The following is a 27,957-nucleotide window of genomic DNA, read 5'->3' on the forward strand; positions in this document are numbered from 1 at the left end:
AAATCTTCCTATTCTACCCAATTCTACAAGATCACATACCGCACCCCTGTGAGTTGCACTCCTTTGTGGTCCAGCTGCACGTGAAGCCAGCAGAGTTACACAACACACCTACTCCTTTCAGTCCTGCTAAAAGAAGGAATAATTCATGCCAGGGGAGTGTGTGTTTGCTCAGCAGCTCTATTTCCCTGTGCACGTGTGTGCAAATCACATCCATGTCCCCTGTGACCAGGCTCCACCGACACCTCTCTGACTATGCGAGGGACAACCTGCAGCTCACAGCCTCCAACAGCAGCAAACACTGGTGGACTCAGGCTTTAGAGATGCCTGGACTACGGGTTTCCAAGCAAGAACATCCTTCTCTAAACCAGGAATCAGCCCTGTGTTTTTAATAACAGTCAGTTGGCAAGGCCAGAAGATGTAGGACTCCAATGCAAAATACATGCTGCAAACTACTTTCTGGCGGCTACCTGGAATGCTCCCTCATACATGCTGTCATTTTATTTTAAAAATACATGGTTGAGTGATCACCTAGAAATTGGTCTAGCTTTCATTTAGGATTTTTGCAATCTTCCTTTGCACAGAATACTTTACATACTTGTGCAGTAAAAAGAAATATTTTGTCTTATTTGTTTAAAACACTGTGAAATACTGTCACATACTCACCTTCAGTCTACTTTTTAAACTATTCCAGTGAATAACAGGAATGAAATCTGAAAGACCTTCAAACCCAGGCATTAAGAAATATGCTTATCATGACAAATCTTTGCTGAAAAATTAAATTTTTATTGAGTGAAACAATTTTTACATTAGTACTTCATTAATTCAGATAGGAATGGTTATATTTTTGCCATTTGCTACCATGTCGTAGTTTTCTTGTCTGCAAGATTATGGTAGATTTTGTCCACTCATGCAATAAACACAAACAAAAAGAAGTTCCCACACTATGACTTTTCCTCATAACTCTAAAAAAGACAGTTAGAGAAGGCAAAGTTACAGCAGCCAAACTCCTCTCATAAAACTCATGTTATATTTGGTAAGCCTCAACTTCATCTGGAATTTAAAACCCATGGATTTCTGGTGACAAAGTAAAAAGTAAAGCAATATATGATTAAAACTTCCATATATTTTGAGTTTGTTGGATTGAGACTTTCACTCTAAAATGTGTCCATAATTCATGGGAGCGTACACACACATTCTTCACATTCTACCTGTCTTTGTGCATTATTTCTACAATCTCTTGTAGAAGATCTACAGCTATTTGCCTTCTCCACCCAAGCCCTATTGTATGATCAAGCCTTCTTCTCCATTTTCTTAACCCCCCCCCTTTTCAGTACCTACTTGTGAAATTTCATTAACTACCTGCATGATTCATGCAGCCTCACTGACCTGGTTTTATTATTGCATTTAATTACTAAAACAAACAAAAAAGTCATTAGAGATTTGCAGCTGACCCTGGAAGTGTCACAAAAAGTTTCAGCCTCAGAATTTCATTCTTTGCTAAGAGGAAATAAGCCCTATCTGTCGTAATACAATAATAATGTTTCCTTAGAGTCACTCAGTTTTTCTAACTGGAAGTTGGGACACTGATATAAAGAGCATCAGCATGAAGACCTCCAGGGGCTGCAAGGAGCCTTCTGTGAGGCCCAGAACAGCAAGATGCTGAGGTCTGTGCTTATATCTGCTAGGACATCTGAAGGCAGAGAACCCAAACTTTTGCCCTACTTGGAAATATGAAGGACCCAATGTAATGGGCTTACTGTCTAAACAGCATCATTATTATTAATTTTATCTGAGAGCACATCCTCTTCTTGGAATGAAGGAAGAAGGACATGAAAAAGGCCACAGGTCTTGAGGAAATAAAAGATTCAGTAAAAGGTGTTTTTAAAAAAAATGTATTCTTGCAATAAAAAGCTCTAGGCTGCAGTTTGGGATAGCTGCAGCAATGGGTGAGGTAGGTGCACCACTATGGCAGAGAGAGATGATTGGTTGCTCAGTCCAGCAATGTCAGGCCATGTGCTTAACAGAGCTAAAATCTGTACAGTCTATGCCCAGAATAAATTAAATATTCTCCAGAATCTACTGTCTCCTGCAGTACTGAACTGGACAATTTAAACAGGGATATTAGAACACACAGGATAAATACATATTAGCAAGTTTATCAATGCACATCCATATAGTGCATGATAGATAAACTAACAGTAATCAACTGTAACCTCAGATGTGCTGTCAGGACCAATATCAATGACAAAGTGATTTCCATGGCCATAGGAGTACAGGTGTCTTATGTGGTCACATGGCTTATTAACAAATGGCACTAATTAGAATCTCTTTCTGAGTGCTTCATCCCACCTCAATGTAAAAAAGAAGCAGCAGTAGAAAAGTTTCAGCTAAGTGCAGTGGCTGGTGGTGAGCATGGAAAGCCTGTTGTTTAAGGAGAGATCAAATAGACTAGGATGTTCAGCCTGGACAAGAGGCAGCTGAGGAGAAGTATGAGGGATAAAATCATGATGTTAACGTTTCTAAGGATAGATGAAGTTCTGAGGGGTGTAGAGGAAACAATGTGCCATCATACCTCAGAACTCCTTTCCTTATTTGAACAAGTAGGGCAGATGTAACAAGTATCCCAGGAGTTTTTAAGACAAAGCAGACCTTTTCCACAAAGTATAGAATTAAATTGTGGGACTCTATGCTGTGGGAGTTTATAAGACTATAAGTGGGTTAAACACGACGTTTAAAGGAATCCACAGAAATCCATAGGCAAGGATCAAACCCGCAGATACAAACACAACCTCCATCTCAAGAGACCTCCAAACTGCGGATTGCCATAAATTAGGAGGTATATGAGGAGCTCACCATCCATGTGGGCTGCTCATATATGTTTTTTACATGCATCCACTACTGCTCTGAGGTCAGAGAGACCCAGCAGACCTCCCACTGGCCCAGGGTCAGCACAAAGCATAGCACCGCTTTTTTAAAGTAAGTATCTTTTGAATGCAAAACCACATAAAATCTAGCTGTTCACCTAGGATTTCCTTAGTCACACTGCTCCTTCTTGTCCTTTGAGTGAGACAGAGGATTATCTAATAGGTTGCAATTAAATCAGAAATGCAGTTACTGTTGTCAAGACATGAGTCATTTTTTCATGCGCAGATCTGATTCCAGTGACACAGTTGCAAAGGCATCTTTTGAAACTCTATAACGCTGGATTAATTTTTTCTTCCAAGCTAAGCTGTCAGCAAAAACTGCTTAGCAGTGAGTGGCAATCAATCCAGCCTTGTCTCTCAACAAGTTAAAGAGTTTTGACATAGCGTGGTTCTCATCTAGAGGTTTGCTTATGAAAAGAAAAATTCAAATGCTTTTTGAAAGCGTACTTTTAATAAAATCATCTGCTTTTAGAAAGAAAAGCTCTATCCAAAGAAGTAGGCTGTTTGCCTCAGCACCTCTTGAAATTTCAGTAATATTGCCATGCATGCACTTGGGAAGATGCATTCCTTCAATTTCACTTGACATTTTTCACTCCCTAGTGTAGAAAGCAGTGTCAGGCAGGACTTGCCAGGAAATACATCTACTGGTACATGGTACACCATCTCACTGAAGTATTAGCTGTTCAGCTACTGGTTGCTTATCTCTTTTGTTACTTGAACAACTCAGATTATGAATTATTCAGCTACAGTATGAAATGGATAAATATACATTTCCCAGATTTCATAAAAGTTAAAATAGTGGGCACAGAAGAAAGGGATTACATTATGCAGAAGAAAAAAATGGGATCAGTATGAGGCAAGTATTTCCTAACGAAGAAGCCTATTAAATGGTTGAAAAGTCCCTTGTGGGAAGAGGTGGAGGCCTCATCACTTCAGATATTTAAAACCAGACTAGACAAAGCATTCATCTCTACAGGGGCAGAGGAAATGGATAAAATTACTTATTAGGCTTCTTTCTACCCATCTCTGATTTCTATGATTTAATAAATTTTTTAAAATGCAAACCACATTTGTATAGCACAAGCAAAAGGCAGAAAAACAAAAAAACATTTTCTAGTTGTAGTGTTGCCCAGCACAATGGAACTTGATTTAAAATTAAATTTATGCTAGCAATTCAGACTGCAAGATGACTTCTCTTTGTTTAAGGTCTAGCACTGAAAGCTTTGTTACTGTCACACTTGTCTCTAAAAAGATGATTTACTGTCCCCAGACTGGGGATTTATTCTTTCTGCCAGAACTCTTTGTGAACTGTGATGGTTCAACTTTTGACAAAGGTGGCTGATGCAAAAGGAAGAATGGTGCTTTACAGAAAAGCAGTGGAGTATGGGGTTTGTGCCTAAGGTCTGGCAGACTTATCAACTCCCTTGGGAATTTCCAACACTAAATATTTACTGATGTCACTCAAAGGATAACATCTAGTCTGCTAGTATGAAAGCAAAAATAGACTCTCAGAACAGTCTCTATCACTTTGAATATCTTAAAATTAAATTAAAATTCTCTGTTCTTCTTCTTCCCCACATTTTTAATTTTTTTTTTTTTTTAATCCATGAAGGCACTGCTTTATTTAAAATAAAGTGCACTGTCTTGCTTTGTAGAAATATGAAGAAATCGAAAAAACTCCAACCCTGAGAAACCTTAGGATAGTCAAAACGTTTAAGAGTGTAACACTGTGGACCTCTCACTCCACCCATCATCCATGCAGGAAGATGAAATCATGATGCAGAATTCCTGTACAAGAAATCAGGGTGCTCAGCTGAAGTGAACTGTCCCAGAGGTAATGCAGGGGTGGGTGTTGAGCCATGGTGGCCCTCAGGCTTGGGACAGACTCTTGGTAATTTTGAACCAGCCAAGACAAGGCAGGATATAGCCACATGTTTTCCTTGCTTTGACATCAAAACTGTTTTAACAACATGCTGCTGTTTCCCCTCTGCACCCTGTTCACTCTTGCATCCTGACTGCAATTTGCCATATTTCCAGTATTAGTCTTGCTCTGCTGGACTGGGCTGCAAACTCAGTGTAGTAGAAAAGATTGCTTCATTTCAATATACTGTTTATCCACAGCTCCATGTAGACTTGTCTCAGCAGAGGTGGCAGAAAAGTAAGGGAATAGTGAGTTGAATCTACCACTAGAACTGGCTAAAATTAAGAAAAACAATGGTCCTGTACCTCACTGACAAGGAACTCCCTCAGAAACATCATCCACCTTCCTGTGAACCTCCTAAGGTTGAAGTGTAGCCACTTAGGCGGAAAGCTGTGTTTTCCTGTTCTGTGCTTGTCTATCTGGCTGTGGGCTGCTGGACTCCACAGAATCAGAGAATTGTCTGAGTTGGAAGGGACCCACAAGGATCGTCGAATCCAACTTTTAAGTGAATCGTCCACACAGGGATCGAACCTGTGACCTTGGTGTTATCGGCATCATGCCCTGACCAACTTATCTGTATCTTCAGGTAACCAAGTCTGTTTGGAAAAGTCTATTCTTGGATACATTGTAAAATGCTGGCAACAGCAAAGTTTGCCAATAATGTTATCATGACAAGAGTTTGCCTATTTTGAATGTTTTATACTAGCATATACAGTTTTAGTCGATATAGTAGGAGCTACCAAAGCTCACAATGAAGCTAAATCAAAGACAGCCCTTACTTCGGCCAGTCCTGTAGCTTTAAATAGTTAACGCAACAGTGGCAGTATGCCCAAATCTAAGGATCTGTTTAAATTAGAATGAAGTTCAATACTTTGCCATTTGGAAAGTAAATGTACTCAACTGTAAAAACAGAAGCCAATTAATTTAATTACCAAATTAATTTTAAACCCCAGAAGGGTCAGTATGAAAAACATTAAACTGTTTGCAGCAGCTCTACCCCAAAATATTTATTCAAAACACAGCTCCTTTGTCCCAGGCATAGACAAAAACCCCTCTCTGCTTTGCTCAGCCTCTCAGCCAGCTCAACCCCAGCCCCACGTCCTATGTAAGAACCCACAGACTCTGTTAACCCACTCTTTGTCAATTGCCCTTTTGGCTCTGGGCTCAGGCACCTGCAGAGCTTCATCCCTCACTGAGTCCTGCTCACAGGATGGTCCAGCTCAGCACATCCTTCCTATGCTGTGCCCAGCAGCTGCTTCTGCATTATCCTGCCCCAGCCCTCAGGGGATACCATGATATCATACCATAAATGAGCAGCTGGTGAGGATACACTCTGCATCCATAGGATAAGCAGGAATTAAAAACAAAACAAAAAAAATCTCATTTGGACTAAATTAATCCTGTAGAAATGAATTTCTAGTACTTTTTACTTGGTTGAGTCATGTCTGGGCATAGCAGGAATAAATCCCACTGAAAGGAAATTGTCTTGGTGCGCAGGCAATATTTTACAGCCCCAGGAGCCATTACTTTCCAAGGAGAGAAAAAGAGTCAGAGAAAAGGAAGGAAAAGCAGGCAGAGAAGTGTGCAAGTCTTGATTTTAGCCCCATGTACGTTGATTTCAGCAGAGCTATTCTACTGCAGAGGACACAAGAATTTTCAGTTCAAAGTCTAAAGGATGGTAGAGAATAAAAATAAGGAAAGAGTAATATCTGAAGTTCTTCTAGTCTAAGTCACACAGCAAAAATTCTTCTCCACAAATAATTGAGATTTATCTCCCAGCAATTCTCAATGGCCATATTGTAAGTCATACAGGTATTTTATGACACCAAAGCTGCAATAGCATGCTCTGGCTGAGTGGCAGGATAGCCGTACAATCAATATGCTTTTGCACGCTTTCATCTTTGAGTGGGTTTGTATTGCAGCACAGTCTGAAATAACAGCATAAATTTAATGGGCTGGCAGTCCGAAAAGTAGAGAAGTACAACAACAGGTGTATTAATTTGTGCTGTGATGTGTAACCAATATCACTGTAAATTTGCTACAATTAGGCTCTGTTTTAACACAGAGTACAAAATACCTGGTGCTGGAGCTAAGATAATCAGCTGAAAATCAAAAGGAAAAGACAACAGGTAGCACTGTAGAGCATGTTGTGCAGAGGTAATTCATATATATCACACATTTGCAAAACCTATTTCCTCTGTTAGTCAGCCCTTTATTAGAGACACTATATCCAGACAAACTGAACAAATCCTAAAACATATAAACCCCTAACACTACAAATACATCTTTTCCCAAAGTTATGAAGTTCTACAAAACCACATAGGTTTCTATCTTTCTTTCTTTTTGACATGATTGTTGTTGACATGATTGCTACTTAAAATTTATGAGTTCATAGATGAGTCAAACCTTGACTGGAGATGATTCCTCTTCTAACTACATGTGCTTTACCACAAACATTAAAAACAATTACTTTGGAATAGTAATTTCTAGGAATTCTGAAAGTATTTTAGATATAATTATTGTCATTACAGAAAACTCGGAAACATTTCCTTTAATCACTCAGTACATAGCTCCATAACTCCATACACTTGAAAACTATAATTTCACTGTAAGTTTTCTTCTTACATATGTGTCTATATGTACATACACACACATATATACGCACTATTATAAAATAAGTGTCAAGAAAAGCAGGACCTTTACATTTCTATGTTTTCTCTGCTTGCAATAGGAATAAAACTGCAGATACCACCTGTGCCATCTACAAAAATTAAACCAGCTTGACTTCAAATCCTCTTGACAGGCTCTGCTTTTCCCACTGTCATTTTTCATTCTTACCAAAGTCTGTTTGCTCTAAGAGTATATTGTTAGGCCATACATTCAATTTGCATGCAACAAACCCCTCTCCCTTTTACACTGTCCTGACATGACTAAATCTTGTGCCAGACCCAAAAACCAGGCTTGCACTGCTCAAGTCCACCCTGCAGTGCACAAGAAAACCAGTTTGCAGCTGTGGTGTTGCTAGACCTAATTATACATATAAACATTAAATATTACTTATTTTTGTGCTCTTCCAGTAGTTCAAAAGCAGCCTAAACCATGCAACAAACAAGCAAGCCTTACAGGGCCTGGTTCTATTTGTGGAATGGTAAAGTATCAGTAATTCCTCTGAGCTCCACTAATTGAGACATGCTAATTGCCACATCTAGATTGCCATCAACTCACAGTGGTGACAGGGGGAGTTCAGAGTACTGAACATTTTGAAGTACTATGCCTTAAACAGAAACCTTTCCAAAGTCATAGTATCTCCTTACAGTGCTCACTCTGTGAACTCAGAACACAAACAAACAAACAAACAAATGAAACCCCAAATCCAAAAAAAACCAACCAAACAAAACCCCAGTTAACCATTTCAGATTTTTTTCTCAAATTTGTATTAGTGATTGAAGATCTGTTTCCTAATGGTTGGGAATAAAAGTCTATCTTAAGAGCTAAAGTCACATAAGCCAAATTCTCCAGCACAGCTACCACAGAGTACATGTGCATGATGTTGGTAATCTGTTAGGAGGGCTGGTGGCATGGAAATGTCATTAGTGGTGGTAGAAATGCTGGGAGGGAGGGTAAGCATAACAGAACATAGCTAGAGAAATCTGCAGCTCTGAACCCTCAAAGGGATGCCTAAGGTGTGTACACTGAAATAAGTGCATCTGGAGAACAGCAAACATGTGGCTGGGTCCCCAGAAGTACTCATTAGCAGGAATATTTCACAGCGAGCTGCAAGTGTATGGCAAGAAAAAATGGGCTTCTCATTGGGGAAAGTGTTCTGGAGACAAATTTTTAACATTCAAAAAAAAAGTGTGCCTGCCACAAGTATTTTGCTATAACAAGAACTAAAAAAACTTGGTAATTTGTTTTATTCTTCTTAAAATATTAACTAATAGAGTGATTTAATTAGCTGTAAATGATGATGGATGATAAATAACAGATATTCCAGAGCATGAGATGCTTTGGGTGAAGAGATGCAGTACTTAGATCTAGAAGGTGTCTGCGATAGTAATTTCTTCTTGGGTGAATCCTACAGCCTGAACTGACTTGATCAAGTCAATACAAAGCAAAGTGCTACTCATCTGAACAGTGGTAGCAGCAGGAGCAGCAGCAGCAGCAGCAGCAGCAGCAGGCACCAAGTTTGGAGGTTTTGCTTTATCCCTTTCTAAAACTCAGCCCTTCAAAATCAACAGGTAATTTTTATTTCCAATTCTTAGATCTAAAAAAGCTTGGGGTGAGTGGGGTCAAATTCAGTTGGAACAAAAGGGACCATGTAGCTACGGCCACTGCTTCCATTTAGAGGGATGGACAATAAGAATAAATAAGAATACAAAGAATACAAAAACGGGATAAATCAACTATGCTACACATCTGGTAATACATCTTATTTTACTGTATTTGTTATCAAGATGACATGCAGTCTAGAACTTCATGGCAAACACACTGGCAAAAGCCATAAATCATGAGGATAACAAGGCTCGAAGGAACAAGGCTTACAAAGACAACCCCAAGGGTGACTTTCTTGGATACCAGTAAATAAATCCCTAAAGGCAAGGAGCTAAAGTACAGCAGCCCTAGCAACCACACTAGCACCCGAATCGAGGTCTGGAAGAGCAAAGATGTGCAGTTCCACACTGTCCAGTTGTGGGACACAGTTGCAACAGAGTCAAAACTTGTAGGCCTGTAAAATTCCACCACAGGGGTTGAGTTCAGAGTCTGGGGACTTTCTCTTTGTACTTCCATGATTGTTATAACCAGGCAATTAGAAGAGGTGTGAGAAGGGCTAACCAGAGACGCCAGCCTTTTGGGAGTCAGCAACAGTTCTGTTGGATTGTCTGGTAGGCACTTCTTCCCCTTTCCCCCACAAGCTAAATTCAGAAGGATGTTGTTGTCATCAGGAAGACTACTAACCTCATCGTCTGGCAGGCATGTTTCAAACCTGCAAAACGGGCACACTATGACTCCTTGTGGGGAATCACCGAAGTCTATGATCTTGCAAAGGCATTTGGCACACACTCTGTGACAACACTCCAGCACTTTTGGTTTTCTCTGTCGCAGGTTATAGCGGTTGTAACAGATCTTGCACTCAAGCTCATCTGAGCTCTGGGTCTCCACGGACTCCTCTGGTAGTTGAGTGGTCATTTCTTCAGATGGTTTTTAGACTTGTGGAAAGAGAAGTCAAGGGATGAAGAGGTCACTCAGGCTTATTTTAGAACATTTTCCTATCACCCATCTCAAACAGGAAAAGAGGAGATGACATAATTGAAAAGCATCAGTAGACATCATCAGTAGACATTTTCATCTTCTACTAGGGATTGTGCACTGCATGTCCTTTACTCTGAGCCAGGCATCCATCTGAAAAAACCAAAGTGGAATTTCTGTTGAAGGCAAAGGCAAAAACAGGAAAGGAGAGGGGAAGGGGAAAAGAAAATGGAAAGGGAGAGAAGAAAATGGAGAGGAAGAGGGAAAGCTTTAGCAAATGAAATACACAAGTTCTACTTTTTATAAGCTCAGCTTCCTTTGCTAAAACTACCTCTAAGGTAGCTTTTTCCTGTGGCATATGAGGCCTATATAGCAGTCATGCTGATAAAACTTAGCATCATGCTGCACAGATTTATCTTGGAGTTGAAGCCCTGACTGGCTCAGCCCATGAATGTCTCAGCAGAAGCTGCAATCTAATCACTGAGCTGTGACCATTTGTTTAAACTCTGGTTTCCCAAGGAAATGAGACCTGACACCTGGAGCTTTTGGTCTTTCCTGGTAACTTGTGAACCTGCTGTCCAATTTCAAACAGATCAGCAGAAGGGTCGCAGTACTGAAGATAATTAAGTTTCTTAAAAGAAATGAACACTGGCTATTGGGTAGAGGAGAGATATTTATAATAAATAAGTACCATTTATCCTGGAGGGCAATGGCACACCCCAACCTCTGCTCTGAAGGGGCAGCATACTGCCTGTAGCTCAGCCAGAGAGGAAGGCAACCTGAGGGAAGCTAGTGATACTCTGGGGAAATAAAGAGTTTGGGGGAGTAGAGTAGGTATGAAAGAGATCTAGGGTTGTTGCAAAGAGTTATGTGGGGACCTAGGTCAAATTTGGATTAGGCTTTGTTAATTTTTCTGTTTGTGGAGCAGTTAATTTCTTTTTCTCCACCCAGCTTCTGGACATACAATTACAAAAATGAGTGTTCTTTAGCTTGCAACAAATGCCTCCTTCGATATGTGGCTGCTGGGATGAAGGCTAATGTGTCTCTCAAAGGCATTCACCAGATGCCCTGGTTTTCAAGGGTGTCATGGCTGTGACAGCTGTTTCACACCTCAGCTAAGGAGAGGTCTGTGGCATGCATGCACTGCTGCACTCCCACTCTGCGCAGCGGTTTTGCCACTAGACCCATCTGCCTCACTTAAACAAATGTCTTGTCATATTTTGTAACATGACTTCAGAAACAGTCCATGTATTATAAACAAAACATTAACCAGGAGTATGTGCTCTGGGGATCAATAATCACCAGCATTTACAAAACCAGCTCTTATCTGCCAGAAGATAAAAACTTCTTCCAGATTCAGGCACATGCTTGCTCACAGAAATGAGGGCAGCACTGCATTTTGCAGGCTTTCAGACTCATCCCTTTACTGCTAGAGTAGCAAGGAATTTGCCACAGTCAAATGATGGGCAAAGTCAGCACTTGTGTCCAGCTGCCTCTTGCATTATCAGTAAGTATCAGGCACACTGAATATGAAAAAGTGGCCTATTTCAAGAAACTTATTTTTTGACTATTTGTTTTAGTAAATATTTGATTTCTTTCCATTTCCATTAGGAAGTTTCTACTCACTCCTAGCATTCAGGTTTTTGTTCTTTTTTTTGAGGCCAAGGCAGGAAGCAACTCTTTTAAGCAATGTACTCCTTCTGTCAATACATTTTATCTGCCAACCATCAGGAGGTACAGTAAAGTCACTTTCATGGGCCTCTTGTTCTTACTGTGCTTTAAGTATTTTCTATTTCTGCATATCCATCAGAAGATGGAGAGATATGAGACAGGTGGATATATTACTTCTATAAGCAACATAATTTGTAAAACTCACCTCCTGGATTTTAAAACAAAGATGCAACCATTAGACAATGCAGTAATGAAAATAACATGACAGCATAGTGAAAAAACCCCACATATTTCTCTAAGAATTGTTACAGACATGGCCCCCTTTCCATTCAATTACTTCAGTAATTCCTTTCCTGCCACTTCCAATTTATGTCTTTAGTGCTCTAAAAGTTCTCTGCCTTACTGTTGTTTTTGTTATTTGTACTGTGGATATATTTGTGGCATGTTGCATCGGGCAAGGCAAACATAAGACCAGCCACAATTTTCAAAGTGTACAAGCTGGACATCTTCTAAGACACAGAAAGGACATCTTTTACAGAACTTAAAATTTATCCTTTATCCTTTGTTACACTGTGTGCTTCCTTATTAATTTCTGCTACTCTTTTTATTTCATCCCAAATATAATCTTCTAGATGACTTTTAGGTAGATATAAATGACATGAGCTGCTAACTTTCCAAAGGATGAATAAACAACAAAATGGACCAAAAAAAGTGAAATGCCAGCCTATGGGAAGGTGAAGAACTGCTGAAAAATTAAGATGCCAAACAAAAAAGTTATGGTTTTGGACTTTTACATCTTGAGTATCATTTATCTTCTGTACCTGAGGTGAATTAGGATTACTAATAAGGTACTGCTGGTAAACATTGTCCTACAACATAAAACTAGATTCCTGAATAACCAAAAATCTCCCAAAATATGTGTCTGTTTCTCATAGAAGATTATGACCTTTCTCTGAAAACTTCCAACTAGAAAAATCTTGATATTTTAGTGTTTATCTTTCTAATTAGTATTTCCAGGTTTTCCCAAAACCCAACTCACTTTCCAACCAATTCTCTTCAGACATGGAGAACCTCTCCCTGAATCAGTTTTCAAACTGCATGTGTTTTCCTGATTTGACCACCTTTAAGTGCCAAAATTTGACATTAATACAAGGAATAACAAGTCTCTGGGACTATCAATGTTCCAGTTGCTAAATGCAGATCATTAGCTCCATTTCCAGAGCACAGTGATCCTCCTATTGTAGTTTGTGTCATGAGCTATTCTACAATATTTTTTTCAAACTTTTTTTTTAATATAATGTACTGGACAAGAAAGAGTGACTTTCATTGTCTTTCTCACTTCACAGACTTTCAAAAAAAAAAAATCCATCTGTAATAAAACATCATTGATTATTTTTTCTTTGGCTAACTTTAGATGTTGGATTTCTCCTTACGTGTTTTAGTGTGAATACTGCTTATTCCTATTCGTTATTTATATATCCTTTCCTTTGAAAATTAAAATTTAATCACTAGTTCCTATTAAGGCTTTTCAAGCATTTTTTACCCTCTCAGCTCTGTGGTGGTTTTCGATGCTTCTTCTGTCTTTTTTGCTTTCCTGATTTCTTATGGAAATTCTTCCTTTTCAATATCTACTTTACTGCTTATTTTTTTCCTCTCCTGGGAACTGGCACATTTTTGGGTTTAATTGCATTAATAATTAATGCTGCCCTGCTATTATATACATCACATACACGAAAAAGTTCTCCAATCAGAGACTTATTAAAAATATATGGAAACTGAGGCTTTTAAAGAAATTTGGCTTCAAATTATTCCTATTTCTTGAGAAATGAAGCATTTCTCAAGAAATATGGCCAGCTACTCCTTCAAGCAAATTCTTCTCTATATCAAAGACTTCCTAGTTGGTCTTTTGCATGCTTCCCAGGTGAGTATTTACTGGCAGCCAGCAGGATAAGGAATTAAAGAAAGGAAGAGGTTAACTACTGCCCCTCTGAATCCCGCTCCCTCACCGAAAAGGTGACAATTCACATACTTCTTCTTGTTGAGTGTTAAAAACAATTTTATGTAGGAAAAAAAAAGAGATTGTGTCTATGTGTTCATGTTGTATCCTCCTCTTTGAGACACTTTTTTTTTTATGATGCCACAAGAAGGTATAACCCTATTATGTGCTCCAATACTCCATTAATATTTGGGCTATTTTAAATATTGAGCTGCAACCTGCATGTTCTTTTTGACCTTGAAATCCAGGGGCAGTCATGATGAGTCTAACCTCTTTCACTTCAAGTAAAAAATTTGTAGTGACTGGAGATCAAAGTGAAGTCCCATGTCTATTTTATTTATTTATGTGTGTATTTTTATTAATTCTGATATTTGTCATGACTTTAAGCTGCCTCTCATGTCCAGTTTTTCACCTGAACTTAGACTTGTCTCACCTGCTTGTTTGATATCAAGAGACACAAGTTGTAACTACGGAACTTTCAATTACAGATTAGAAAAAAAAATAGTACACAAGGTATTCAAACACTGAATACATGTCAAGACAGATGTAAGTGAAATCTGCAACCTTACAGATATCCTTGACTGGATACAAACCTGCCACTCTGCCTTGGACTTGAGCCCTGCTTTGAGCAAATGGAACTGGATTTTCCTGGAGATTCTTTCTAAAACGAATTATTCTATGATTCAATGTTTTGGTATCCTGAACTCACTCTTTGTGACCTGTTTGAAAAGCTTTATCTCTTACTGAATAAAGAATCAGGCTGACAATTGTTCACGTAGCTAAACAACTCTCCTAGATAATGATTCTTTCATTTAACAAACAAATTCATTTTCACAAAACCTAGAGTCCTTCTGCTATCCTGTCTTCCACAGAATCTATCTCTGATCTGGGGATCAACACAATGCAATTGCAGAATGTTTCATTCCTGTGACTATTATGTAGCACACAGCAGCTTTCTGAACAAAATATAAACTACAAGACACGTCCAATGATTACAGTATCCACTGCAGTTTATTCAAGAACAAGCACATCTGTTATCCTACGACAAGCACTTGTCTTTTGTAAGAGTCCTGACTAAGTGCTGCAGGAATGAATCCATCATTCCTGCTGCTGCTTGAGCTCTGACTCCTTCTCTTTCTGTCCTGGTGCCACCTGTCCTGTACCTTACAAACTCCTCTACTTGAAACTTTTACTAAAAAGAAAGAAAAGCTGAAGACAGAGAGGAATCTTCCAGATGGCAGAAGAGCACAAGCAGTCACTACAGCGCTCCATGTGACTGCTGGAGGGCAGTCCCAGAATCAGGGGGAATCCCCTCCCTTGAGGGCGAGAGGAGGTGACCCACAGGACCAGAATGAGTTGCAAGCTCTTATGTATGACCCCACATATGGCCAGACAGAGTGCAGTGGATCATCAGCCCAAACAGGCCAGTGGCCAATGATCAGTTTTGAATTAATCACTGTTCTGCAACTGCAGGCTTTCTTCCCAGGCATGGAAAGAAAGGTGAATGGGTGGTGCAACATGTTATGGCCCTTCTTTGCACTCATCTATCAAATACTGTGTAGACGAAGTGTTCTTATGAGAGGCCAGAAGCAATTACTTGTAGATGAAACTCTCAGTATTGGAGCTCAGTCATGCTGACAGGGCAAAGTAGATGGGAAATTTGTGCCTCTCTTCCCTAATGGAAGATCATCTTTTCCCAGTTCATCAAACCAATCTTTTATCATTCATCTCTCGCACTTTTCTTGTTCTATGAAGGGAATTTGCCAACGTTTCAGACATAACCTAAAATGAATATATGAGCTCAGCAACTTCCATAAGATATCATCCACGGACCTACCCAACATGTGATATTTTCAAAGGTTTAAAAAGTTTCCTTTAAATAGAAGCTGAGCATATTTAGGAAATAAGAGAAGGAAAAAAATATATAGATAGACAAATAAATACAGAGAAACTTACTTTCCACAAAAAAGAACTTCTTGCAAAGGTTCACTTGCAGGGAACACAAGAAATGCCTATTCTTCTCCACATGGGCAAAAACTGGTGGAAAGGAGGGAAAAAAAATTAGTAGAGCAGGAATACAGCTGGGATATTTTCAGTCTATTTTCTCTGAAAGAGCGGAAGGAGTCCAACTTCTCCAGTTTGGATAGAAATAGCCATATGTCGAGACTTCTGTTTAGAGAAATATATTGGGTAAATCTCATTTACTAAAATTATTTCTGTAATATAATCCAGTTATCTTTACAGATCTGTTGTTGATTTTAAGCCTCTTTCAATATTATGTGCTAAACACTCTGAAGTGCTATCTCTTCTAGCAACCACATATTCACGAATGTTAGTAATTCACTAAAAAACTCAACCTCAAGGCAGAGCATCCAAAGAGATAAACCATGCTCTGAAAGAAGAGTTGTAAAAACATACTGAAATACTTTCCTTCACAAATGTCATAGAAGCTCTTTGATCAGTTCTACTTTTCCAAACACACTGCAGTCTCTTCTCCAGCACAGACCAGAAAGCAACCATCTCCTGTGGGCCACTGCATTCATGCTGGAGCAGCTTTGCTGCCTTCTGACTCAGCAGGAAATGACCATCGCACTAGATTTTTCCAGCTTGTGCTAAGCACAATGCAAAAAAAAACCCACCCCAAACTGCTTTACTAATCTGACATTTGAATAGACTACGTTCAAAGTGCCAGCAGCTATCACATGTTCAACCTGTTTCATGCCACATTTCTGCAAACAGTGGATGGGTTTTAACAATGGGCATTTCCCTGTCAACTCCAATCAATGCGAGGCTTTGCACAGGAATTACAGAATGTGATGTACTGATCCATGCTTGGTTTATGGTCAGCTGTGTAAACTGCTATGAAAAATGCTGCCATTCTTTTCACAAAAACTTAGTTTTCAATAGCATTAGGTAAAGAGGTTATTCCTCCAATAACTATGTGTGAAAGAGAACCCCCCCCCCCAGCATATACAGCAAACAGTTGTGTGTTATTGACTGCTGAGACTAATATAAAAGAGCATTTTATCGGAAGTTATCATTACGATATTTAGAGTCCTTGCTTGATCTCTCTCAATCCTCTACAATAATGTCACAAAAATGCAAAATACAGAAAATTACAGTTTTTCATATTTGAAGTGGAATTCATGGGTCCCTAATTATTTAGTATGAGAAGTCATGTAACATTAATGTGCCATTTCATACAAAAAAAAAAAAAAAAACCCAATTAATTTTTTTTTTATTATTTTTGTTATTCCTCCTCCCCATCCTGTTAAGTAAGCAAGGAGATTTTCATCGAACACAGGGTTCACTCAGTTCAGTGTTGTGGCACTGGCTCTTAGGGTACTTTCTACATCCTTTGCATGTGCATATTCAATATCATCAGACTCAATTTCCTATTAACCATATCATTTACAATACTTTTTTGTTATTCCAATAACTCACATTATGTGTCAGGTAGTAGTGGAAAATGGTATGAATAAACAGTGAATCCCTTCTTGAAACCCTACTATTCTCAATTACTTACTTTCTGGCTACAGGCCACGACTGTATTGATATGAATCCTGCAACTATGGTGTAGAAAAAAATGTTTTATTATTTAGGCTTGTAGGCAAAACCAAAACCTCTTCCAATATTTCTTAAGAAGAAATTTTCCCTCATATAGAATTGATGAGCTATTTATATAGTAATATGCCAAGTGACTACTCAATGTGACATACGGTTGTGGGTTGCTTTGTAGATGTTTAAGAATAAAACTAATAAAGGACAAAGGATCTGAGCTTTTATTAGCTGTCTCGATTTAAACTGGCTTAATTAGATTAAATTGATAAGTAAAAAGAGATGTCTTGAAATTTGTATCTAAAATGGTAACATTTAAGTTTGGAAATATGCTAGTTAAACAGAATTAATTCATTTAAAATTATTTTTAATTTTTTCACAACCTGCTTACTTGGGCTGTTCAGGCATTTTCTCTTGCACTGTTTTCTTACTGCCAATGGCTTTTCCTTTATGACTCTGAAACCAGTAAGCAATCTACTCCAGTTAATATATATTTCACAATAGAACTCATGACCTTACTACTATGTCAGGGAAAGGTTAGACATTCTCCTCTTTGGTAGTAGGGGTGGTTTTCGGCAGCTTTATCAAATAAGATGGAGTTCTGCTTCTCTGCTTCAGTGCTTGTGCTCCTTAGGAGCTCTTCTGAGAGTTGAACAGACTGTAGGACATTGATTCTACAATATGACTTGAAAAGACACAAAATTATCAATAAATAAAAAGCTTCCCACTATTTCTTGATATAGGCATAAATATTTAATCATATGGCCTACAGATATGTCTAGCATTTATCTTTATATTAGACACTATTAAAAACCAACATGATTTTGTATTAGGTTTCAGAACACATGATGACAGCACCACAGAATTTTACATCTTTGCTCTGCTTGCTACTATATGCTTGAATGTAAGTAATTAAAATAAGTCCAGAAATACAAGAAAATAACTTCTTCTTTTAAAATAAAAATTACTCATAATATGAGATATATAGTGACATACTCAAAATGTAACATCCCCAAAATATAACAGAATTCTCTCTCTTTGGGCATATTTTCTATATGATATAATTCGGGAGGGACCAGGTGAGACAAAATTACAGAAAATTTATCTTGATTACATCATTCAGAGAGAAATTCCTCTTCACACAGGGGAGACATTTTAATGCATTATAATAAGTTCCAATTAAACTTCAAAATAAGATTTAATAGAAAGTAAGTGTGGCATTAGCTTTGTCCTAATGGAGCTGAAAACAATCCCATAATAGGCTAGAAATTAAGCTGTACTTCTTGCTTTTTCTACTGTCATTAAGAAAAATCCACCTAATACTAGTATGCTTAACTTAGTACATTCTGTTTCAGACATTTTTGAGGATATGACTATATATAAAGATTCTACTATACTGCCTATTTTATGTTGATAGTGCAAACAGGAAATAGGGTGGGCATTATACAGGGCAGTACTGATACTGGGTTTTATGTATTCTTTACATGAATTTGGTAACAAGTTTTTCTGCTTTAACTACTGCTCAGAATTTGTATCTTATCCTGTACAGAAAAGAAATGGTAAAAAACAATTGCAGCTGCTTCAATCACAGAATGTTTGAAAAATCTACATCAAAATAATCCAAATCCAATACAGATTTCCACTTACAAAAAACTTTTTCAGACCTAGTCTTCCATCATCATCTCCTTTTTGAAACACTGGCAACTAAAGTCTGATCTAGCTGATGCTGCATATAGTCCCAATAGCTTGGAAAGTGAGGGGTCTGAGGAAACAACACTCTAACCTGGATTCAGTAAAGTGCAATTTTAATATTTCTTTTAGTTCCCCTAAAGCACGCATCTAAAACTAGTTACTTCTGGGATAAAGATTATTTTTATTTTAGCAATACAGCAAAACTAGCATATAATCCCTCCTCAATCAACATTATTATATTTATTATTATAACATCATTATCATCACCAGAATGTGAATGTAACTAAGAAAATTTTTTTAAAAATCTTATTGATGTATTTTAAAAAGAGCAAACACAAATCCCTCAGATGCTATAAAAAATACAATATTAGTAGATCTGGTTGACATGCAGTAAAGTTGTATGTCTTCAACTGCATTCATAGGAAATGAAGAATCCTAACAGACCAGTGTCAATAAGGAGATATTAACTTTGACAGCAACATGTACTGTCCTCTTACAAAAAGATTTGTAGAAAAATTCCATTTGGCCTGATTTATACACAACATGGAAAGAACAGTTACTGCACGCACACCCATCATTTTAGATGCAGGTACGCGAAATAAAATTGCAGGCATTGAAAAAGTGGATGGAAGGAGTGAAATTAATTTGTGTCAAATGATATGCAGAGCTTTTATTCCATTCCTTTAAGGAATGCAGGAATCATGTGAAACAAGAGCAGCTTTAAATATTAGTCTGGAAGTATCTTTGTAGCTACTGGGGATGATCTGGGACTGTGAGAGCTCCATAAATTGCTACACCACCAATGTCAGAATCACTGCAGTGTTCTGCTGGTGAGACTTGCTTAACACAGATTAATGCTTATAAAGCACTTAAACTTCGGGGGGACTGATAGAAATTTCTCAGCTTTAACATGTTATTTAGCAGTGAAATGTGGTATTTTTTTACCCATTCTGAACTGTCAGTGAAAGAGCTGAAGTGCTACTAGATGTAATATTTCAAGCAAAGGGCAGAATCCTTATGGGCTGAGACTATATACAGTGCCCTTCAGACTGGATAAGAGGAGCAGATGAAGCTGCAATTTATTCATAGGATGTATCAGAATCCAGTTAAGAATGCAGTGTATCTCCCTCCCATGTGTTTCTGATAGAAATATATTGCCACAGTGGCAGATAATCCAATCAGGTCTAAATCGGATCAATATGAACCTGCAAAAAATCAGAAAATCTGCACTTAGGAAATGTGTTTCAGAAAGAACTACATAATTCTATTCTGGGACAAGGGCAACCTGGACTTTACAAAATTTTCCATTATTCAAAAGAGTTACACTGGTTAAGTCTCACAAACTCAATGAAGGGTATGAAACTGTCTTTTCTTTGAGCAGAGCTACAGCATTTTGATGTCACTTGCAACTACAACGGTTGAAAGGTTAAATGAAATGAACATGTTTGAAGTCTGCTAGTTGGGCATATTCAAAATACAAAATGCATGAGAGGAAAGCATTGCTTCAGAAATTTTGGAAGTAATCAAGGCATATTCAGAAACACAGCTTGTATATTAAACTAATTAAAAAGAAAAATACCCCAACCAACACATGAAACAAAGTAAGTACATGAAATGGAATTCTAAAGGTTTAAAAAGCAACACAGTCCATAGAGAGCTATTACACCTCCCTATTAACCTGTAAATTTAGTTTAGTATAAATTAATAACAGAGACCAGGTACTGGTATTTTGTTAACTGGTAATAATCAATGGGGATTTTAGTTCAAGTGTTTTGCAACATGTACTACAAGACTAGAAAAACTAGAAAATAGAACACTAACAGGTCCTGAATTTCATTTAGTGTAATAAAAATCCCAACATCAGCACAGCAGCTCTTCAGTGAGTATTCCCAAGGATATCAGGTTTTCTATACAATATCACAAATTAGCAGTCTGGCTAAGGCTTATGGACTAAAGTAGGAAATCAAAACCAATTTCTTGTCTTCCACTAACTAAGAAAAGATCTTTTTGCTAGAACAGAAACATAACCAGGAACACTTCAAAATACCAGATGTTTTAAATGACAGTTTTCTTTATACTATTTTAAATAATGAATCTCCTCTGCTCTGCTTTCACTTAAGCAAGAGAATATAAGGCTCCTGAATGTTCCACTGCGTAAGTCTCTTTTCCAAAAAGTTATAATAGAAAGATGAGCTAGGAAGTGAACTGATCAACTAGACATTAGGAGATAACACATATTTCACTATTCTTCACTTCCAGAGTGCTGAATTCATATATCTGCAAAGACTGAAGATCTAGGAAAAAAACCCTATATAGATTTACTTTCTATTTGAAAGCTAAGAAGTATTAGCCTTTATTTATGCTATTACCTTTTCATGGAAAGCAACATGTTTGAAGCACCAGGATAGCATACTGCTGTTTGTTAGCCTACTAAACCAAAGTTTATGAAAGTTAACAACTATTGCACTAATTATCGGTGCAAAAGAGAGCATCCACTGTGAATCTGACTTTTTCACATCTCTGTAAACACCAACCACACAATTTGCAGCAAGTTAAAACATACCTTTTTCCTTGGGCTTGGTTTCTTGACAGAAAGAACGCTCCGTGAAATTGATTAAAATCCAATTCTGCTCCAGAGTCAAATGATTGCAATATTACTTGAGAGCTTCTGAGCTCATATTTGTCCTTCTCTGCTTCTGGAGGATTCTTTCAGAAAGTGCGCCCAGAGAAAGTGCACCCCGAGGGGCATTTCTCAGTAATTGTGGTGGATACATTTTGCAAGAGTGAGTACATCTACACTTTAAACTGCAGTGCAGTGTTGATATAACTGAGCTGGATTTGTACTGGAACCAACCTAGCTATAATAACATGTAGTTCTAGATGAGCTAAGTTAATCTGGCTTGTAGGAGAATCAGCCAGCCTTATGTACTATTTCCCACTCTATCATCCTGTGCTAATATGCTGAGCTTTGTCTACAACCTGTGCCAATATATCTTGCCTATCTCTAAGTCATCACTGTAGAGTGTTAAGTTACAGAAGACTGCATTTCAAAATGTGATTGGAGATACCCTAAAAGACAGCAAAAGTTGTACCTTTCATTCTCAGATATGTCTGTTTGAACTGCGTATCTGAAGATCAGTAACCATGGAAAATGGAGACTTTCAACTCTGCTTACTAAAAACTTTATGCAAATGTTGCTATTCACACAATGTCTGTCAGTGTTCCTCCATACAGATGCCTTCCAAAGATTCTTCATACCCATAAACACCTTGTGTGTTTGAAGTGACAAGACTTGTAGTAGAAGGCTTGAGAAACTTGAATTTTCATGATTTTCCTCCCGAGACACTCCTGTTTCTGAGCGGGCTTCACAGAACACTGCTATACGAACAGATCACAAGACAGATGCGGATTGAGGGAGAAGCAACGGCTTCAGTGGTGAATTTTATGTTAAGTAGATTCACTAGACAGCCCTAGTGCCCACTTTGCCTTATTAGTGAAGCATTCCTTGTCCACAGCAAAAGGTGATAGTGTATCATGCTGTCTGTGCCCAAATCTCTAGCTTTCCCACTGAATTGCATACAATCAAAAGCTCTGCACAGCATTTTCAGAGATGCATTTTTTGGTACAGTAGAGCAATAAAAGCATTGTCTCCTTTTTGGTCAGAGTGGTCACAAGTCTTTTGATAAGAAAAATGGCAACACGGCATATTGATAATTCATTAGACAAAGATCCTCTTGTGTAAATCAAGAGTGATTCAACCAAACAAGAGGCAACGCTTACAAATATGTCAACAAATCACATTGGCTTGTCTTAAAAATCCCTTTGAGAAAAAAACGTTGTCTTCCTGTTGCTTTCCTTTTGGTAGCCTGTAGCTCTAAAGATGTGTTAATAAAAATTTTACTTGAGGGATTTGTTTGTCAAAACTTGTCACTGAGTTTAGCTTGTAAAATGACAGCAGGAATTAAATCTTGGATGCAAACATTTTCTTAGGATGCACATGCAGGCCTTTCTCAGGCAAAATTATTTATTTGGGTAACAGGGAGAAAGCTGGTAGAATTAAGCTACTACTGTATGCTTTTCTTGATTGCTGTTTCATAGAATAGATACCTTTTTGACATTTCTAACATTTGTTACTGCCTCATTTATTCAATTCCTAAATCTGTAATCCTATCTAAGGCAAAAGTCATACTGAATTGACTAGAAAACTGACACAAACAATGATTAATTTCTCCTTGGCTCTGCTACTGAAAAAGAAAATAAATTTAATTGTCACATTATTAAATCTTGGAAACAACTGTACTTCATAATACATAACTCCAACCAGGGAACATCATGAGTAAACAACTATGATGGCATCTAGTCATTCATAAAAACCACAGGATACTGTTCCCTTCCCCAAAAAGATAAAGTTCTTTTAATACACTGGGTTGTGCAGAAAGGAGCAGACAAGATCTCAAGGACACTGTTTATGAATACATGAATTGTGGCAGCCCCATTGGCAGGATATCAAGTCTGAAGGACTTACTGATCGAACATTATGTGAATGAAGTATTTGATACACTCACACACACTCAGCATCACATCCAAATGAGACACTGCAGCATCAGATGTGTCTCATCTTCTGTGAACATACCAGTGGAACCACTGGCTTATTACACCGGTGGTTAAGAAAGAACTTGAGATCCCACTCACAGTCCATAGCAATCCTTAACCATTTCACATAGTAAGATTTTAGCTTAGCTACTCAAGAGAAACAAGCTAAAGCACTACACACTGTAATTGTCGTTAAGGACTATAAGGCATCTTACAGCAACACCTTAATAACCACGTCATTAAGCACAAGATCTAAATGGAGCAAAAAAGGACCTTCAAAGTAAATGCTCACTATCTTTTCTAAGCACTCCAAAGTAAGTCTTACTCTTGCTGATACTTGTGCGAAGCCACTGGGCTCAATTCCATTGTGTTACTGCTGTTGCCTGAGCGCAACAGATCACAGAACACAATTTATAAGATTGTTACCTGAGAGTTTTGGGATCCTTACAGAGGAGAGTGAATCAGAGAAAAGAGAACAGCAGTATGATGAATCTGGAAGACTTTCGTGTATGGAGTGGACAGACAGGGCTAAGTGCAAGTGAACAAAATTTAGGAAAAAGCCTTCTAAAATGGCATGCTAAGGAAACACAGCAGAAAGCATGTACAGGGGGAGAAGGACTGAGTGGAATAAAACCAAGTTTGATACATGAGGTGAATTTGTGGGGGATTTCAAGGATGCAGAATTATACACTTTAGGAAGATGGCCAAAAAAGGTACAGGGGGGTTAGGTAAGGGGAAGGGAAGCAATGGAAGTGTCAAGTCAGCTAGGAAAGTGTAGGTTACAAGGCGTACGTTGCAAGTGACAGGAATCAAATTAAGAAAGTATTAAGGCACAGACAGAGGTGGGAGGTGAGGAAAATGTGTTCATATCATCTATACAAGAATAGATGATATGAAAACTTGGTAGTAATCTGAATATGAAAAGAAATGGAAAAATGAAACATACCTTCTGTTGCCCACCACACACGTGAGAATGACTGGGATAAATAGTAATAGAATGATAGAACACAGAAGTATTTGGGATCAAAATGTAGCACTCATTTTGATACTGAAAATACCAGTAAAATAGCTGCAGTGAAATAGCAAAGTTCAGGAGAAAGCTGTTTTATTTAGTTGTACATTTACTCCTTGATTTGTCAGACCACCAATAACAAATGGCTCAGTTCATTTAACAGAGAATTCTACTAAGGGTAAAGGCTGGTGGGGTTCACAGCAGATCCTTCTGTGTTCTTAAAGAAACTGTATTTTGCCAGACAAGTAGCAAACCAAAAGCACAACTCTTGGGCTATGCTAGAGCTGACAATGTGCACGATTTTGAGTAACATATCTTCATTCTGTATGTCCAGCAACATTGCAGCAGAGCTGAATCAGAGAGATTACTTGTGGCTCCAGCCTCATACAATCAGCTTAGTTCCATAAAGAGCGTGACAAGATGAGGTCTGCAAATTGGACAGTTCAGTCTGGGCACTGTATTTTTTTTTAGGTGGATACATAATCCTCATTGTTTGTGATTGATCCTGTCTCAGCCAGCAACTGAGATGACATTTCAATCCCAGGTCCCTGAAGTTCAGAGGTTTACAGCCTTCAGTCAGAAAGATACACTGAATGGAATTTTTTCAAGTGCAAGATTATTTAAAACTAACTTTTATGCTCAGAAATGCCTTTTCTTTTTTTTTTTTTTTTACTTTTTATTTTTGTACCTAGGTGACTCAAACCCATTCTTAAAAAGAAAACATGGGTAGATAGAACAAACAAAATTAAGTGTAAGATTTAAGAAATGAGCATACAACTATACTATACTAATCTTATCACCTGTGCAGTGAAGTTCATGGAATATACTCCCACTACAATTGTCAACAGAAGTAGAGACAACTCTGAAGGGCCTTGTCCATTTGAGTATTATGAACCCTCCTTGTTGCTGGAGGGCTCCCAAACTGCCGCCCCCCCAGCAGTGACTCGCAGTGAGGAATGCACTCTTGTGGCCCTTGGCTCTTTCACCTGCATTCAAGTGACAGAATTACAGAACAATTTACATTGGAAGGAACCTCTGGAAATCATCTGGTTCAAACCTCACATCCTGAAAAGCCTAGAAGATGATATTGCAGCACTCTGTACCAAGAATTTCGAAGAGCTCAATGTGAGATCTTACAGAATAGGAGGGTGTTGATCTCACTCCAATCCCTGCACTCACAAGCACCGAGACATAGGTAACCAAAAGTCTGTTCAGCATTCATAATGGAGATACAATCCTTGCAATGACATGGTGAACAGGAAATGCCTTATCCTAAATTCTCATTTCTTTTTAGGTTGGCAAACACGTGCTGCTGCTGGACGTGCGTTTCTGCTGTCCTTTAGGCAACAACAATCAATCTATTCTTCCCACTCACTTCTGTGAGTCACCAGGATTTACTCACTGACCTGTCTCCTGAACTGGGTGTCCTTGGAAGATCATGTAAATGTGTGCTGTTATCTTGATGACCTCGCCATTCTCACCTCGCACGGTTACTTTGGTGCTTCTACACCCATTCAATCCCACTCTCACCAGTCAAGGTGCCCACTACAATTCTCAACAAAAGTAGAGACAGGTCTGAAGGGCCTTGTCCATCTGAGTATTATGAACCCTCCTCATTACTGGAGGACTCCCAAACCCCTTGGGCAGTGACTCACAGTGAAGAATGCACTCTAGTGCCCCTTGGCCCTTTCACCTATTCTGGATGCAGACCCAGGACAACCTCTCATACCAAGCACATTGCTACCCATGTACAAAGCAAACACATGACCAGGAGAAAGATTCTCATAGTCACATAAGGGACAGTACTGAGAGGTCTGACAGGCATTGACATCTACCTCCTCTATGGTCAGTACAGATCACAGGGCTGCTCTGGAGAAACAAAGCCAGCTGAATACCCCTAACTAAAAAAATACCTACTTGGAAATGTTGGCTACTGCTATAAGATTTGCTAAATTCTCCCAGAGTCTGTTCGGCAGATGACATTTTACCCCCTACCTATGTGGAACTGCCATAGCTTGGGGTCTAGTCACCCCTGAGGGTGGCAGCCTCCTCTCCACCTCTGACACGAGGCTGGCCTTTAAGTGAGAATCCTCAGTTTTAGCAGGGGCACTTAATACAATTTCCATATGCCTGTCTTCATCTGTGGACTTCTAGTCATTACACATTCTTGGCATTGTAAATTAACAATAAAAGAAACATACAAAATTGACAGTTGATTACTTTTATTTCAACCATCCATGAACTGCACTATCAAATAAAGATAAAGCTTACATGTATATATTTTAACAGGAACATTCATATTTTCAGGTATTTTTCTTTATAATATATTACTTCTTTGATTATTCTGATTTTCAAAAGCAGGTCTAACACACAGTGCATTTTCCAGTAAGTGTTAAAAAGGAGGGAGTGTGTTCTCTCACACACTATGCTTCCATACTTATAAATCCATTATTATATATTTGGGAAAATGCATAGATAAAAGCTTTAATTGCAATTTTCACATTGAAAATGAGCACTAGTATCTCTTCATAAAAGAAACCACATCAGCTAGAATATTGTTGCTAGTGACTGTTGTTCAACTGGAATAAAAGACAGCATTTCTGAAAATGCAGAAAAAAAGAAGTGCAAATTTAGGGCCAGGTTGGATGGGGCTTTGAACAACCTGTTCTAGTGGACAATGTCCCTGACCTTGGCAGGAGGGTTAGAACTAGATGATCTCTGACGTCCCCTCCAAACCAAAGCATTCTATGATTCTATGAAAAGTAGCTCAATATATTACTTTAAACATTACGTTAATAGATTAATCTACAGGTTTTAATCTACAGGTAGCATATATACAATATGTATGTGTACAATAATGTTTAGCTGGATAATTTTATCTGACATTTGAAGAAAATAATTCAGTCATAGCTGTGTTCTACAATGAGTACTTGAAAGGGAGTCACACACACACACAAACACAGACATTCCCCGCCTGTAAGCCCACCTCACCAGAGGATACAAGATGTCTCTATTGAAAAACTGACTCAAGACTGAAGAGAAGAAAGATTTAACAGAATTATCAGGGAGCTACTTAAATAAAAGAGAAGCTTCGTTTAAACAATTGGAAGCTGGGACATAATGGCATTATCACAATGCCGAGTATTAATTATTATGTTTGCTCTTTCCGGCCTGTCACAATGATGAACAATAATGATTGCGCAACGTGAGATATTCACCATTTAGCTAATTCACTCAGTCTAGGCAGGGGATCAAAGATGTTTCTATACTGCCTATTCCTTAACAGCAGCCCTTTTTGGTTCCCCGTGTAACTGAAAGAAACCCTAAAATTCGTGTGACCTGT

General features: G+C 38.3%; 1 protein-coding gene across 4 annotated transcripts in view; it reads right to left on the minus strand.

Moving 5' to 3' along the window:
- Positions 1-762: 762 nt before the first annotated feature.
- The window catches only part of RNF182 (ring finger protein 182), a 37,205-nt gene continuing 10,010 nt past the window's right edge, over positions 763-27,957 (minus strand). Inside the window, exons 2-5 of one of the 4 annotated variants that reach the window (XM_048308355.1) lie at positions 21,573-22,387; positions 17,837-18,002; positions 15,716-15,796; positions 763-10,245 (exon numbers count right to left, since the gene is read on the minus strand). In XM_048308355.1, the coding sequence (XP_048164312.1) occupies positions 9,295-10,032 (738 nt within the window). In that variant the 5' untranslated portion in view covers positions 10,033-10,245; positions 15,716-15,796; positions 17,837-18,002; positions 21,573-22,387 and the 3' untranslated portion in view covers positions 763-9,294. The other 3 variants (XM_048308364.1, XM_048308371.1, XM_048308346.1) reach the window with 3 other exon arrangements.

The sequence above is a fragment of the Corvus hawaiiensis genome, chromosome 1 (genome assembly GCF_020740725.1).
Source record: "Corvus hawaiiensis isolate bCorHaw1 chromosome 1, bCorHaw1.pri.cur, whole genome shotgun sequence".
NCBI lineage: Eukaryota > Metazoa > Chordata > Aves > Passeriformes > Corvidae > Corvus > Corvus hawaiiensis.